This window comes from Rhinoraja longicauda, chromosome 25 (assembly GCF_053455715.1).
Source record: "Rhinoraja longicauda isolate Sanriku21f chromosome 25, sRhiLon1.1, whole genome shotgun sequence".
Classification (NCBI taxonomy): Eukaryota; Metazoa; Chordata; class Chondrichthyes; order Rajiformes; family Arhynchobatidae; genus Rhinoraja; species Rhinoraja longicauda.
The window spans coordinates 10071202-10087850 of NC_135977.1; the positions used below are offsets into that span (position 1 = coordinate 10071202).

General features: G+C 48.5%; 1 protein-coding gene across 1 annotated transcript in view; it reads left to right on the top strand.

Moving 5' to 3' along the window:
* Positions 1–16649, top strand: part of LOC144605643 (solute carrier family 2, facilitated glucose transporter member 11-like) — a 39263-nt gene that overhangs the window by 13265 nt on the left and 9349 nt on the right. Inside the window, exons 3-9 of the mRNA XM_078421087.1 lie at positions 2916–3014; positions 3786–3946; positions 6342–6466; positions 7919–8048; positions 10357–10505; positions 12924–13111; positions 16014–16124. Coding sequence (XP_078277213.1) covers positions 2916–3014; positions 3786–3946; positions 6342–6466; positions 7919–8048; positions 10357–10505; positions 12924–13111; positions 16014–16124 — 963 coding nt within the window. The remainder of the gene's footprint in view (positions 1–2915; positions 3015–3785; positions 3947–6341; positions 6467–7918; positions 8049–10356; positions 10506–12923; positions 13112–16013; positions 16125–16649) is intronic.

Here is a 16649-nt window from a genome sequence, read left to right on the forward strand (position 1 = left end):
AGATGGAGTCAATGGAAGGGAAGTTGATTTGCGTGATGGTCTGGGCTGCGTCCACAATAGACAATAGGTGCAGGAGGAGGCCATTCGGCCCTTCGAACCAGCACCGCCATTCAATGTGATCATGGCTGATCATTCTCAACCAGTACCCCGTTCCTGCCTTCTCCCCATACCCCCTGACTCCACTATCCTTATGAGCTCTATCTAGCTCTCTCTTGAATGCATTCAGAGAATTGGCCTCCACTGCCTTCTGAGGCAGAGAATTCCACAGATTCACAACTCTCTGACTGAAAAAGTTTTTTCTCATCTCAGTTCTAAATGGCCTACCCCTTATTCTTAAACTGTGGCCCCTTGTTCTGGACTCCCCCAACGTTGGGAACATGTTTCCTGCCTCTAACGTGTCCAACCCCTTAATAATCTTATACGTTTCGATAAGATCCCCTCTCATCCTTCTAAATTCCAGTGTATACAAGCCTACACAACACAACTCTCTGCGATTTCTCCTGGTCTTTGGACTTGAGAGTTTGGAGATACATTGTGGAAACATACCATTCTCCTACCAAGTCCCCAGCCGACCAGCGACCACCGGCACTACCCTGCACTCCAGGGGCAATGTATAATTTAACTGAAGCCAAACTCCCACCCCATGCAGGACACTGTCACTGCACTGAGTAACTCCTTCAGTGACGGACTCCTTCACCCCAAGTGCGTGGAGAGATATCGGAGGTCCTTCCTTCCCGCTGCTGTGAGACTGCACAACCAGCACTGCTCCCAGCAGACTAGTCAACAGACCAGTTAACAGTAAAAAAAACACAGTAAATGATGACGATTATCCTTATCTTTATTTTTATTTATAATGAATGTCTCTTGCTATCAATAGACAATAGGTGCAGGAGTAGGCCATTCGGCCCTTCGAGCCAGCACCACCATTCAATGTGATCATGGCTGATCATTCTCAATCAGTACCCCGTTCCTGCCTTCTCCCCATACCCCCTGACTCCGCTATCCTTAAGAGCTCTATCTAGCTCTCTCTTAAATGCATTCAGAGAATTGGCCTCCACTGCCTTCTGAGGCTGTAACTCTGGAAATTTCCCCGGTGTGGGACAAATAAAGGAGATTATTATTATTATTATTATTATTATTATTATTATTATTATTATTATTATTATTATTATTATTATTATTATTATTATTATTATTATTATTATTATCCGACAAAACTACATTTTTGGAACGTGGGAGGAAACCGGAGCACCCGAAGCACAGGCAGAGCGTGCAATCTCCGTACAGACAGCACCCGTAGTCAGGATTGAACTGCCTGTTCCGGGCTTACGTCCGTGCCCACGTGTCCCGGGGACTCTGGAGGCCTTACGTGAACGCTGGTCGCCGCGGGGGGTCGAATGTATTGTTGACAGAGATGGCGGGATTTTAATGTGATAATTGTTTATTTTGTAAACTGCCGATACAGGCGGCTTTTGTTTGATCACATTTTGCTTAGTATGTTTGTATGGTTTTCTTTGGAATAAAACTTTGATATTAAAAAATTTTTTTTTTAAAGTAGTCAGGATTGAACACGTGTCGAATAAGTTTTATTTTTTTGGAATAAGTTTTATTGGCCTCGGTGCTTTGCTCGCAAGTAACAACACGGCGTACAGTAAACAATGAAGAATAAAACATAAAAACTCTAAAACATTAACAATAAAACGTTATAGTTTAAACATGTGAGTGAAATAAAACACCAGAGCAAAAGGAAGCTACAGACTTTCGGTTGTTGAGTAGAGCTACTGCTCGTAGGGAAAAAAGCTGGTTTGATGTCTGGCTGTGGCGGCTTTGACAGTGCCGAGTCTACCACGCTATTAGGCAGCAACTCTGAAGCTGTGCGGCTGGGCCTTCTTGGATGAGCCGTTCCCAAACCATGCCGTTCTGCTTCAGGACCAGGCAACACCCATGTGGGAATTTTTCGATGCCCTTTTGAGTCGGGAGTCTCCGTTAGACTGGAGTACATGGCCCTGCATGGACTACATCCGGAGTATTGTGGACAGTTTTATTCTCCTTACTTCAGGAAGAATTACTAGCCAAAGAGGGAGCACCCCAAAGATTCACTGATTCCAGCTCATGAGTTCAGAAGCTGCAGTAGAAGAATGAGGCCATTCGGCCCCATCAGGTCCACTCTGCCATTTAACCAGGGCTGATCTATCTTTCCCTCTCAACCCCATTCTCCCCATAACCCCTGACACCCATACTAATCAAGAATCTATCAATCTCCACCTTAATAAAAAATATATCCATAAATTTGGCCTCCACAGCCTTCTGTGGCTAAGAATTCCACAGATTCACCACCCTCTGACTCAAGAAACTGCTCCTCATCAGCTTTCTAGAGGTACGTCCTTTTATTCTGAGGCTGTGGCCTCTGGTCCTAGACTCTCCCACCTCTCCACATCCACTCTGTCCAGGCCTTTCACTATTCGAGGGATGAGTGACGAGGCATGGGGAGAGATAGAATAGATCGGGGCTATCTCCTTTATAATTTAGAAGCAGGAGCAGTTCGACACAATTCTTACAGGGCTTAACGGGCTCAATACTGGTTGAATGTCACGTGGACCGAGAAATGCAGGGCACAGTCTGAACACGAGGAGCAATTTGTTCACGACTGTAATGAGAGTAATTTCTTCACTCAGAGTCATGAGCCTTTGTTTAAAAAAAAAATAGAGATGAATAAATCACGGGGCATTAAGGGAATTAAAGGAACGCGGGGGATTTCAGGAAAATGGTGCTGACACAGAAGATTGAGCGGCACATTGACGGATGGTGGAGCAGGTTCAGAAGGCCATGTGCTGGCTTCAGCACTGCTCTCTCTGTCTTTGCCTGGGCTTATTACTGGCCTCAGCAATAATCACGGCTCGGTTTTTAATTTGCAGTTTCTGCGAAGGAAGTTTTTCTTGTTCATCTTCGTGGTGGGAATCGGTGGGAGCTTCCAGTTTGGGTTCAACGTCTCCGCCATAAATTCACCATCAGAGGTAAGAAGGGCATGGGGTGTTTCGTAAGGTCATAAGTAACAGGAGCAGAATTAGGCCATTCGGCCCATCAAAGTCTATTCCGCCATTTAATCACGGCTGATCTATCTCTCCTTCCTGACCTCATTCTCCTGCCTTTAAAGTGGAGATTGACAGATTCTTGATTAGTACGGGTGTCAGGGGTTATGGGGAGAAGGCAGGGGAATGGGGTTGAGAGGGAAAGATAGAGCAGCCACGATCGAATGGCGGAGTAGACTTGATGGGCCGAATGGCCTAATTCTGCTCCTGGACCTTATGAACATGGTATTTCTAATACTGATACCCTCACCAACAATCACAGTGGTCCTCGAAGATGCCTGAAATTATATTGCAGTTTAATGGACGACCCGGCGTTGGTGGACGACCGTGAGGGACTGTGGAAGAACAAAGGGGGACCCGGTGTGGGGGAAGGGGAGGGGGGGGGTGCACTCTGGTTTTACAATGCTCTGCCCGGGGGCTAAGCCTGTGTTTGTTTGTTCGTTTGTTCCGGTTAAGGTGCTGCGCACACAGCAGCCAGCCAACAGCCGCTTGTCTTTATCTTTCCTTCATCTTCTCACCTTCAATTTAATTTTAATTTCAAGTTTTCCGTGTACCTTGTTGTGCGTTGTGACTGTTGGCAGACCAATTTCCCATCCGGGGGGGGGGGGGGGGGGGGGGGATGAATAAAGTTTTATCGTGACGTATCGCATCGTATCGTAGTGTTGATCTCCTGTGCCCTATTACCTCTCCTTCCAGTACATTAAGGCCTTCATCAATGAAACGTGGATCGATCGCTACGATACTCCGCTGCAGGAGTATTCATTAATGCTCCTGTGGTCCTTCATTGTAGCTGTGTACCCAGTTGGAGGGTTTGTGGGGGCACAATTTGCTGCAGTTTTAACGGTGAGATACGGAAGGTAAGATCGCCAGACGGGAGGTGACGTGGCCAGGCTTGGCACCACCTGCTCTTAATTTGTCTCCATTTACAACCTGCCTTGGTTTAGTTCGGGGTGACACGGTGGCGCAGCGGTAGAGTTGCTGCCTCGCAGTGCCAGAGACACGGGCTCGCTCCTGACTACGGGCGCATCTCTGTACGGAGTTTGTACGTTCTCCCCGTGACCTGCGTGGGCTTTACCCCATGATCTCCAGTCTCCTCCCACACTCCAACGACTAAACTAAACTAAACTAAAATCTTCATCAGGGGCCCGGCCCATCTTGCCCACACTGACCAACATGTCCCAGCTACACTAGTCCCACCTTGCCCGCGTTTGGTCCATATACCCTCCAAACCTATCCTATCCATGTACCTGTCGAACTGTTTCTTAAATGTTGGGATAGTCCCTGCTTCAACTACCTCCTCTGGCAGCTTGTTCCACACACCCACCACCCTTTGTATGCAAACGTTACCCCTCAGATTCCTATTTAATCTTTCCCCCTTCACCTTAAGCCTATGTCCTCTGGTCCTCGATTCACCTACTCTGGGCAAGAGACTCTGTGCATCTACCCGATCTATTCCTCTCATGATTTTGTACACCTCAATAAGATCACCCCTCATCCTCCTGCGCTCCAAGGAATAGAGACCCAGCCTGCTCAACCTCTCCCTGTTGCTCAGACCCTCGAGTCAATAGACAATAGACAATAGGTGCAGGAGTAGGCCATTCAGCCCTTCGAGCCAGCACTGCCATTCAATGCGATCATGGCTGATCACTCTCAATCAGTACCCCGTTCCAGCCTTCTCCCCATACCCCCTCACTCCGCTATCCTTAAGAGCTCTATCCAGCTCTCTCTTGAAAGCATCCAACGAACTGGCCTCCACTGCCTTCTGAGGCAGAGAATTCCACACCTTCACCACCCTCTGACTGAAAAAGTTCTTCCTCATCTCCGTTCTAAATGGCCTACCCCTTATTCTCAAACTGTGGCCCCTTGTTCTGGACTCCCCCAACATTGAGAACATGTTATCTGCCTCTAATGTGTCCAATCCCCTAATTATCTTATATGTTTCAATAAGATCCCCCCTCATCCTTCTAAATTCCAGTGTATACAAGCCCAATCGCTCCAGCCTTTCAACATACGACAGTCCCGCCATTCCGGGAACCAACCTAGTGAACCTACGCTGCACGCCCTCCATAGCAAGAATATCCTTCCTCAAATTTGGAGACCAAAACTGCACACAGTACTCCAGGTGCGGTCTCACCAGGGCCCGGTACAACTGTAGAAGGACCTCTCTGCTCCTATACTCAACTCCTCTTGTTACGAAGGCCAACATTCCATTGGCTTTCTTCACTGCCTGCTGAACCTGCATGCTTCCTTTCATTGACTGATGCACTAGGACACCCAGATCTCGTTGAACTCCCCCTCCTCCTAACTTGACAACATCCTTGTAAATCTTCTCTGCACCCTTTCCAGCTTGCCAACATCGTTCCCATAACACGGCGCCCAGAACTGTACACAATACTCTAAATGCGACCTCACCAACATTTTATACAACTGCAGCATCACCTCCCAACTTCAATACTCAATCTCTATCTATCTATACACTAAAACTCTCGTTTGTTTGTTTGTTTGTTCCTGAACTACAGCCAAAACGGTACACGATAGCACAACAATTTTAGGCCCACCTTACTCACCATCGTCCCTTTGGTGCTAATGGGGAAGAAGTTTCATTGAAATCGGTGTTATATTTTAAAAGTTATTCACATTTTAAAGTTTAAATCTATCTCCTAGGGAGGGAAGGGGGGGAGGATAAGGGGGGTTGAGGGGGATGGAATGGGGGGGGGAGGGAGGGGGGAGAGGGAAGGGGGAGGGGAAGGGGGAGGAGGAGGAAGGGTGGGGGAGGGAGGGAGGGGTGTGGAGGGAAGGAGGGAGGAGGGGGGAAGGAGGGGGAGGGAGGGTAGGGGGTGGAGGGAGGGGGGAGGAAGGGGGGGAGGGAGCGGGAAAGTGGGAGGATAAGAGGGTTGAGGATGGAGTGGGGGAGAAGGAAGGGGAAGGGGAGGGGGAGGGAGGGGGTAGAGGGAGGGGGAGGATGGGAGGGGGAGGGAGGGGGTAGAGGGAGGGGGAGGATGGGAGGGGGAAAGTGGGAGGATGAGGCGGTTGAGGATAGAGTGGGGGAGAGGGGATGGGGAAGGAGGGGAGGGGAGGGGGAGGGGGGAGGGGTGAGGGGACGGTGGGAGGAGAGTGTGCTGCACCAATGCAGGAGAGGTTTGGGCCCACTTGGTCTAGTACTCTTCTAAATTAGGATAAATGACCTTTTGTGATTGCATCGTGAAAACGTCAGTATGTGACCAACCTAAAGAACGTGCACTTGTGCTTCAGGAAGAGGTCGCTGCTGTGGAATAACCTGGTGGCAATCGCCTCGGCATTCATCATGGGATTCAGCAAGATGGCGAGGTCATTCGAGATGATTGTAGTCGGACGATTTCTCTATGGAGTTGCCACAGGTAATGGCCTACTTTGTTTACGGTCCCAAAAACCTTTGTCTTCAGAAAGCAAAACGATAGCCATCAAGTGTTATAAAGTCATGAGTGATAGGAGAAGAATGAAACCATTCGGCCCATCAAGTCTACTCCGCCATTCAATCATGGCTGATCTATCTCTCCCCCCTAACCCCATCCTCCTGCCTTCTCCCCAGAACCCCTGACACCTGCACTAATCAAGAATCTATCCATCTCTGCCTTAAAAATATCCACTGACTTGGCCTCCACAGCCTTCTGTGGTAAAGAATTCCACAGATTCACCACCCTCTGACCAAAGAAATTTCTCCTCGTCTCCTTCCCAAAAGAACGTCCTTTAATTCTGAGGCTATGACCTCTAGTCCTAGAATCTCCCACTAGTGGAAACATCCACTCCACATCAACTCCATCCAAGCCTTTCACTGTTCTGTATGTTTCAATGAGGTCCCCCTCCCCTCATTCTTCTAAACTCCAGCGAGTGCAGGCCCGGTGCCGACAAAGTGTTGAGAAGGGAGACAGGAGACTCTGCCTTGGCCACGGGTGCTCAGAGTCACACTGCTGCCTCACCACCCTGTGATGTACTGCACTGCAACCTGCAGCATCTTCGGGCAAGGTTAGAGGACGGTGGGGCGTGCTTTCTAATCAACGCCTCTCAGAGCTCAGACAGGGCGATCCTGGTGAGCTCACGCTCCCTGTACCTGGGACACCTGACTGGGAAGTGCCATCCCTACTACCTTGACCGGCACGGTGGAGCAGCGGTAGAGCTACTGCCTCACAGCGCCAGAGACCCGGGTTCAATCCCGACTACGGTGCTTATCCGTACGGAGTTTGTACGTTCTCCCCGTGACCTGCGTGGGCTTTGTCCGAGATCTTCGGTTTCCTCCCACACTCCAAAGACGTACAGGTTTGTGGGTTAATTGGCTTGGTATAATTGTATTAATGTAAAATGGTCCCCAGTGTGTGTAGGGTAGTGTTAATGTGCAGGGATCGCTGGTCGGCGCGGACTCGGTGGGCCGAAGGGCCTGTTTCCGCGTTGTATCCCTAAACTAAACTAAACCAAACCTGCCGAGGGAATTCACCTCTGCTTTCCTGACGGCAGTCTGGATCCCTCCCTAAATAGACACAAGAAGCTGGAGTAACTCAGCGGGACAGGCAGCATCTCTGGAGAAAAAGGAATGGCTGACGTTTCGGGTCAGACTCCGTAGACCCTGAAGAAGGGTCTCGACCGGAAACGTCACCTATCCCTTCTCTCCAGAGATGCTGCCTGACCCGCTGAGTTACTCCAGCACTTCGGTGTAAACCAGCATCTGCAGTTCCATCCCACACTTAACACTCCACACTTAACACTACATATTCCTTTGAATATGTAGAAGCCATTTTGCTGGCACCAATGTTCAATATTGCGGATGTACCATTGTCTACTCTGTTCCTTTGTAAAAGGTATTGGGTTGGTTGCCCATGGCTTGTACCTTGGAGAAACGGCACCGAAGGAATTGCGAGGAGCTGTGTGTCTGACCCGCGCTGTATTCAACGCCATTGGCAAGTGCATGGGCTTGGTGGTTGGCCTCAGGTAATGCTTGAATCATTAGTTTAACTGAACTCACCTTGCATGACTTGGCATTGGTATTGTATTGGTGCATCATTGTCACGTGTATCAGGGGTGGCGCAGTGGCTCAGCCGGGAGAGCCGCGGTCTCACAGCACCAGAGACCCAGGTTCGATCCTCACCTCAGCTGGTGTCGGCATGCCGTCTGCACGTTTCCCCGATGGCCATGTGGGTTTCCTCCGGGAGCTCATGTTTCCATCCACATCCCAAAGACATGTGTGTTTGCAGGTTGATTGGGCCTCTGTGCATTGCCCCTAGTGGGCTGGGAGAGGACAAGCAAGTGGGATAACATGTTGTTGTTCGGCCTTCGGGTTCGAAGACGACCATGACTTCACTTTCAGTTGCAGGATTGGTGACTGTGGGTCCGGAAGTGACTGGTGAGGACAATCCGGGCCCGGAAGGCACGCCCACACGTAGGACACAAGTGAATGGGTGCTGCAGTGGAAGTGGGGGTAGCCCGGGCCTAGAACTAGAGTGGACTAGAACTAGAACTGATCAATGGTTGGCATGGACTCGCTGGGCTGAAGGGCCTGTTTCCATGCTGTATCTATGAAACAATCAGGTGGTACAGTGGCACACTAGAGTTGCTGCCTTACAGTGCCGGAGGCCCGAGTTCGATCCTGACTACAGGAGCTTGTCTGTACGGAGTTTGTACGTTCTCCTCGTGACTTGCATGGGTTTTCTCCGGGATCTCCGGTTTCCTCTCACACTCCAAAGACGTACAGGTTTATAGGCAAATTGGCTTGGTATAATTGTACATTGTCCCTCGTGTGTGTAGGATAGTGTTAGTGTGCGGGGGTCACTGGCCGGCCTGGACTCGGTGGGCCGAAGGGCCTGTTTCCACGGTGTATCTCTAAACTAAACAATCAATAAAGAGAAAGTGAAGAACCTTGTTTGCATGTTATTCAGCAAATCTTGCCACAAATGTGTACATGAAGGGGTGGCATAACAGTACAGCAGTAGAGTTGCTGCCTCACAGCGCCAGAGACCTGGGTTCGATCCTGACCACGGGTGCTGTCTGTACGGACTTTGTATGTTCCCCCTGTGAGGCGACTGATATTTGATGGCCGGCACAGACTAGCCGGGCCGAAGGGCCTGTTCCCACGCAGTACGACTGTGACAACAATGTCAGATACTCGTCTCCTTTCCTTTAATATTTTCTGTTCACTGCTAGTTATAACAAAATGAAGTCACTGTAATTCTCTGTTCCGCAGTATGGACTTGCTGCAGGGAAATGCAGTTTTAAACGTGCAAAGACAGCTCCCCTCCATTGTGAGGTTTGCTTTAATGAAGGCTGACCCACAATGAAGGCAGACGTGATAAGTGGAGGCGCGTGGTTTCATGTAAAGTGCTTGTGGGAGCACTGATGGCCAGAATGTAATTCCACGAGTGAGACCATGAAAGCTGAGTTGCACTTTGCGTTGTGAAATATATGCCATGGGACAAATGCCAAGATTTAAAAATGTTTGGAAGACTGGAAAATTGAATTTTGTTTATTTTAAGATGTATATTCCCTCAAGCAAATATCACCTCAACAGAAAACTGAAGTGGAGCCATTGTACGGGACCTGTAATTAATTAATATAAACACTCTCAGGGATTTCCAATCAACTTAACCTCACCTGTATCCACCTATCACTTGCCCAGCTTTGTCCCCCCCCCCCCTCTCTTCTAGCTTTCTCCACCCCACCCCCCCCATAGGTTAGATTTTTTTTTAGATCAGAGATACAGCACGGAAACCGGCCCTTCGGCCCACCGTGTCCGCGCCGACCAGCGATCCCCGCACACTTACACTACCCCACGCACACTCGAGACTGTTTACAATTTTACTGAAGCCGACAAACCTGCACGTCTTTGGAGTGTGGGCGGAAACCGGAGCACCCGGAGAAAACCCACGAGGTCACGGGGAGAACGTACAAACTCCATACAGGCAGCACCCGTAGTCTGGATGGAGCCCGGGTCTCCTGCACTGTAAGGCAGCAACTCTACCACTACACCACAGTGCCATCCTACAGCAACTGTTTTTCGTACTGTGTTCATACTCATCGGTTTTGAAGTACCCAGGGAACAATCTCAAGTTGCCATAAAGTTATAGAGTCATAAAGAGACACAGCATGGAATCAATCCCCTTGGCCCACCGAGCCCACCACACTGACACACTTACTCTAATTCTACACTAAATTAATCCAATGTTGTCTCCATTTAGTGAAGGATGCTACCTTGGTGGAGTTGATAATCACAACGTTAACAATCCCTTCTTATATTTTGTCCCAGGGGAATTCTAGGCGATGAAAACAAATGGCACTTATTGCTGGCCTTCAGTGGACTACCTGCCCTGATTCAACTGGTCAGCCTGCCCTGGTTTCCAGAGAGCCCCAGGTATCTGCTTATGGAGAAAGGGGACAGAGCTCTGTGCATAGATGGTGAGTGAGTGGGATGGTGGTGATCCCGTTACCCACGGACGATAAGGGAACGGAATAAGTTACCACCCAACACACGCGCTGCTCCCAGTGTTAAGTCATTTAAAAAGGGGATTGAGCAACTAGATCTCCTCAAGCTGCTCAAACAGGCCCACTTCAAAATGTAATCACTCCTCCACTCACTCCGACCTGCGCGAGATAACCAATTATGAGGTGTTTGTGCAATAATCAACCAGAATCAACCAGAAGCAGAAAATACAGCACATCAGACCTTGAGGGCCTATTGACACGCTGGCCAAACCTCCATCGTTTTATGTAGGATGGAACCGCAGATGCCGGTTTAAACCGAAGATAGGCACAAAAAGCTGGAGTAACTCAGCGGGACAGGCAGCATCTCTGGAGAGAAGGAATTGGTGACGTTTCAGCCTGAAGTAGGGTCTTGACCTGAAACGTCACCCACTCCTTCTCTCCAGAGATGCTGCCTGTCCCGCTGATTTACTCCAGCATTTCGTGTCTATCTCCATTGTTTTATCTCCTTCAAAGAATGGTGAGACCATATTTCGAGTACTGTGTTCAGTTTTGGACACCCTGATATCGGAAAGATGTTTAGTTTAGTTTAGTTTAGTTTAGAGATACAGCACGGAAACAGGCCCTTTGGCCCACCAAATCCACACCGACCAGCGATCCCCGCACACTAACACACTATCCCACACTAGGGACAATTTTTACATTTATACCAAGCCAATTAACCTACAAAACTGCTCGTCTTTGGAGTGTGGAGGAAACCGAAGATCTCGGGGAAAACCCACGCAGGTCACGGGGGGAACGTACAAACTCCGAACAGACAGCACCTGTGGCCAGGATTGAACCCAGGTCTCTGGCGCTGTAAGCGCTGTAAGCGCTGTAAGGCAGCAACTCTACCACTGCGCCAACATGCCACCCAAGTTGTCAAGCTGGATGCAGGGAAGATTTACCAGGATGTTGCCAGGAATCGAGGGCCTGAGCTCCAGGGAGAGGTTGAGGAGGCTAGGACTATTCCTTGGAGAGCAGGAGGATGAGGGATGGTCTTATAGAGGTGTACAAAATCATGAGAGGACTAGATCAGTTAGACGCACAGAGTCTCTTGCCCAGAGTTGTGGAATCGAGAGGATAAACTGAGGGAGGAAAGTTTTAATCTGATTTTAAGGGGTAACGTTTTTTGCACAAAAGGCAAGTGGGTGTATGAAATGAACTGCCAGAGGAGTTAGTTCCCATTAAATCTTTCCCCCCTCACGTTAAATCTATGTCCTCTGTGGGTTCTCGATTCTGCTCATTTGGACAAGAGACTCTGTGCGTTTACCCGATCTATTCCTCTCATGATTTTGTACACCAAGATTGCACATCTACACGACCAACTAAAAAAAAAAACCCTATTCCAAATTAAACACCTTTGTTTTCCACTCTTTCTTTCAGCAGAGAATTGAAAGGTTCGGCTTTTTCTTTCAATCAATTTGAAAATGTTACCGGTGGAAGGTCAGCAATTGTAGACATTTGTCAAAGGAACTGAAATGAGGAGTTATAGTTCACCCGGGGAGAAAGCATCCTTTGTCGGGATATGCATCACAGCTTGTCATGGCAGCTGTTCTGCCCGAGGCAGCGAGACATCGCAGAGAGTTGTGGATGTAGCGCAGTCCATCACAAACAATGACCTCTCCCCCCACTGACCCCAATTACACTTCACTCTGTCTGAGGAAGACAGACAACATAACTGGAGCAAGGTGGCGCAGTGGTAGAGCTGCTAGAGCTCAGACAACGCCAGAGCTCCAGGTTGGAACCTGACTACGGGTGCTGCCCAGACAGAGTTTGTACGTTCTCCCCGCGACCTGGGTTTTCTCCGGTTTCCTCCCACGTTCCAAAGACGTAGAGGTTTGTAGGTCAATTGAATTGGTATAAATGTAAAATTGTCCCTGGTGTGTGTAGGATGGTGCTGGTGTGTGGGGTTAGCTGGACTCGGTGGGCCGAAGGGCCTGTTTCCGCACTGTATCTCGAAAACTAAACTAAGCTAAACTAAAATAATATCCATGACCTTAGTGCCTGTACAATTTGGGCAGAGACCTGGCAAATCAGTTCAACAAGTGAATGTAAAATGTAACAGACACAACAAATGGTGATCATTTTAGTTCCTTTGACAAATAGCTCTACCGCCAAGCCACCGTGCCGGCCATTTTGTTTAAAGGAGTGGACTAAAGCTGCATTTCATGAGTTCTTGAACAACATTTGTCCATCGATCTTCCTGTGTTGCAGACCTATTTTTACGTAAAGGATGCAGGGCATTGCATCACGATTCTGATTGCCCTGGTAGTTTGTTATTGAATGTGCCAGTGCCTTGTAGATAAGCGTTCGTTGCAGTCCGTTCACCCACACGGTTTCTGTTCCTTGAAGCTCTCCAGAGATTGTGGGGTCCGGGTGATTTCACGGAGGAAGTCGATGAAATGATGGCGGAGCGGGCTCAGGTACAAGGAGTTACCAAAAGCAACCTTCTACAGCTCTTCTCAGACAAGGCGGTGCGGTGCCAGCTGCTAACTGGCATTGTTGCCAGTGCAGGCATGCAGCTGAGTGGCATCAACATCGTGAGTATCTTCCCAAGTCAAGTCAAATCAAGGCAAGTTTATTTGTCACATACATATACAAGATTTGCAGTGAAATGAAAGTGGCAACGCCTGCGGATTGTGCTAAACTACAAAACAGAATAGAAAAAAAAATTTTAACACAAAAAATAAATTAATACAGTAAATTAAATTAGTCCCTGGTGATATGAGAGTTAACAGTCCTGATGGCCTGTGGGAAGAAACTCCGTCTCATCCTCTGTTTTCACAGAGTGACAGCGGAGGCGTTTGCCTGACCGTAACAGCTGGAACAGTCCATTGCTGGGGTGGTAGGGGTCCCCCATAAAGTTGCTGGCTCTGGATCTGCACCTCCTGATGTATAGGTCCTGCAGGGGGGCGAGTGTAGTTCCCATAGTGCGTTCAGCCGAACGCACTACTCTCCGCAGAGCCTTCCTGTCCTGGGCAGAGCTGTTCCCAAACCAGACTGTGATGTTCCCGGACAAGATGCTCTCTGCAGCCCCAGAGTAGAAGCACTGAAGGATCCTCAGCGAGACTCTGAATTTCCTCAGCTGTCTGAGGTGGTAAAGGCGCTGTTTTGCCTTACTCACCAGTGCGGCAATGTGTGTTGTCCATGTCAGATCCTCTGTGATGTGGACTCCCATCATTTCTTTTGTTAACCAAAAATAATTTTAATCAACTATTTACAAAAATGATATGTACAGTACAAAAATACAAACAAAGCCTCCACCATAATACAAAATAAAGTAGATATTCTTAAACACTGAATATTAAATCACTAGGTAGACACAAAATGCTGGAGTAACTCAGCGGGTCAGGCAGCATCTCGGGAGAGAAGGAATGGGTGACGTTTCGGGTCGAGACCCTTCTTTAGACTGATGTCAGAGGTGGGGGCGGGACATCCTATCTTATCTTACCCTTGCTTTTCCTCTCTCCCCATCCCTCCCCCATCCTAGTTCTCCAACAGGTTTGACTGTCCTCCTGATTAAATGTTATCTTTGTATGCCTTGTTGTCAGCTTCCCCGAGCGATCAACGATCAATTCTACATTTTCCTTGATCTACGTCTCCTGTGAACTCCCGTGGTCACACTTTACCCTTCCACGTCTCGGTGTCTCCCTCTCCCCCGACTCTCAGTCTGAAGAAGGGTCTCCACTCGAAACGTCACCCATTCCTTCTCTCCGGAGATGCTGCCTGACCTACTGAGTTACTCATTGTGTTAGCCCAGGAGGCTGGATGCTGCGATTGTTGATCCAGTTTGAATAATTGGGAAACAAGGATAATGACTCGGGCTTTAAGTGCTTGAAACATGCTTATTATTGTAAGGCCGTGTGTGTTGTCAAGGAAGATGCACCCAATGCTGGAAAATGGGGGGAAAACATAATCACAACAAGAAGGCATTGTACGTAAATATAAATCTCTACCAGGGATCAGGTATAATGCTGGCCCTTCCAGCCCACTGGCTCTGGGTGAAAACGATCTCAGCACGGTGGCGCAGCGGTAGAGTTGCTGCCTGACAGTGCCAGAGACCGGGGTTCGATCCTGACTGCGGGTGCTGTCTGTACGGAGTTTGTATCTTCTCCCCGTGGCCAGCGTGGGTTTTTCTCCGGGTGCTCCAGTTTCCACACACACTGTAAAGACGTACAGGGTTGCAGGTTAATTGGCTTTGTAAAAGTTGTAGATTGTCCCCAGCGTGTGTGGGATAGTGCTGGCGTGCGGGGATCGCTGATCGGCCCACCGATTCAGTGGCCGCTGGGCCTGTTCCTGCGCCTTATCTCTAATTTAAACTAATGTAAACTAAAGTAGCAATGACCCCTACAATTTCCCCACAAGAACGTGGTCCTAAATTGTGGACTGCACACAAATTAAGTTGCAACCTCTATCACCAGAATATCAGACACATGTTTAATCAAGAGGCTATTTATGGATGACAACAGGATCAATTTTTCAAACCTGGCTGAACTCTAACTTGTGAAGCTCATATCACTAGATCTGAAAAACAAACAGATTGAGGAAGTGAATCCTTAAATTGCTGCCAAATTAAAAATGATAAAGATCAAGATAACGATGAAACTTCATTCATTCCCGGAGGGAAATTGGTCTGCTGACAGTCACAACACACAAGGTACACGAAAACATGAAATTAAAAGTGAAAACGAAAAGAAAAAGACAACCGGCTGCGTGCTGGCTGCCGTGTGCGCAGTGCCTTCACCGGAACCCGATACGTGCCTTCACCTCGACCCGAAACGTCACCCATTCCTTCTCTCCCGAGATGCTGCCTGACCCGCTGAGTTACTCCAGCATTTTGTGAATAAATCGATTTGTACCAGCATCTGCAGTTATTTTCTTAAACAAACACAGACTTGTCCCCCGGGCAGAGGATTCTAAACTGGAGTACCCCCCCCACATCGAGTCCCCATTGTTCTTCCCCTCCCCTCTCACGATCATCGACCACGAGGCCCCGCTGTCACTGAGGCCTAAACGTGGCCAATGTTTATTTGGTTTAATATTTTGGTTTAATTTAGTTTAGTTTTGAGATACCGTGCGGAAACAGGCCCTTCGGCCCACTAAGCCCGCACCAACCAGTGATCACGCACACTAATGCTATCCTACACACCCACGAGGGACAATTTTACATTTACATTTATACTGAAGCCAACTGACCTACAAACCTGCACGTCTTTGGAGTGTGGGAGGAGACCGAAGATCTCGGAGAAAGCCCACGCAGGTCACGGGGAGAACGTACAAACTCTGTACAGACAGCACCTGTGGTCGGGATCGAACCCGGGTCTCTGGCGCTGTAAGGTAGTAGCTCTACCGCCACACCACTGTGCCACCCATTTTGTGGACTAAAGCTGCATTTTATGAGTTCTTGAACAACATTTGTTAATCGATCTTCCTGTGTTCCAGATCTATTTTTATGCGAATGAAGTTTATCAGCAGCTGGGGATTCCCAAGGACAAGATTTTATACGTGGGGATAGTAGCGAGTGGAATTGAAATAATGACTTCAGTAATATGCGTAAGTTCAGCCTCAAGCTAACTGTGGCTCATCAATGGTTGAGCCGATTTTTGTATGCCAAAGAAATACCAAAGGCTCTCTGAGGACATTTACTCCAACATTCTGTGTTCTGCACAGGATTGCAGCATCTGCAGTTCTGTGTGTCTCTGAGATAGTTAGAGACTTCAGGGGGAGCAAAGCCTGGTGAACTGGACACACACATATGGTAGATGCAGGCTCATGTGTCTAAGTGTTAATTAACGGGATGGCGGGACTGACATATTAATGAAGAATGCATCAACTGGGCTTGTATTCACTGGCATTCAGAAGGATGAGAGAGGATCTTGTAGAAACATATAAAACTCTTAAGGGATTAGGATGTCTAGATGCAGGAAGCTCTGGCACAATGGTGTTAAAAGCAGAGCTAAAGTCCACAAACAGAATCCTGGCATAGGTCCCCTTGTGGTCTAGGTGCTGGAGGATGAAGTGCAGGCCTAGGTTGACTGCATCGTCCACCGATCTATTGGCCCTGTATGCAAACTGCAG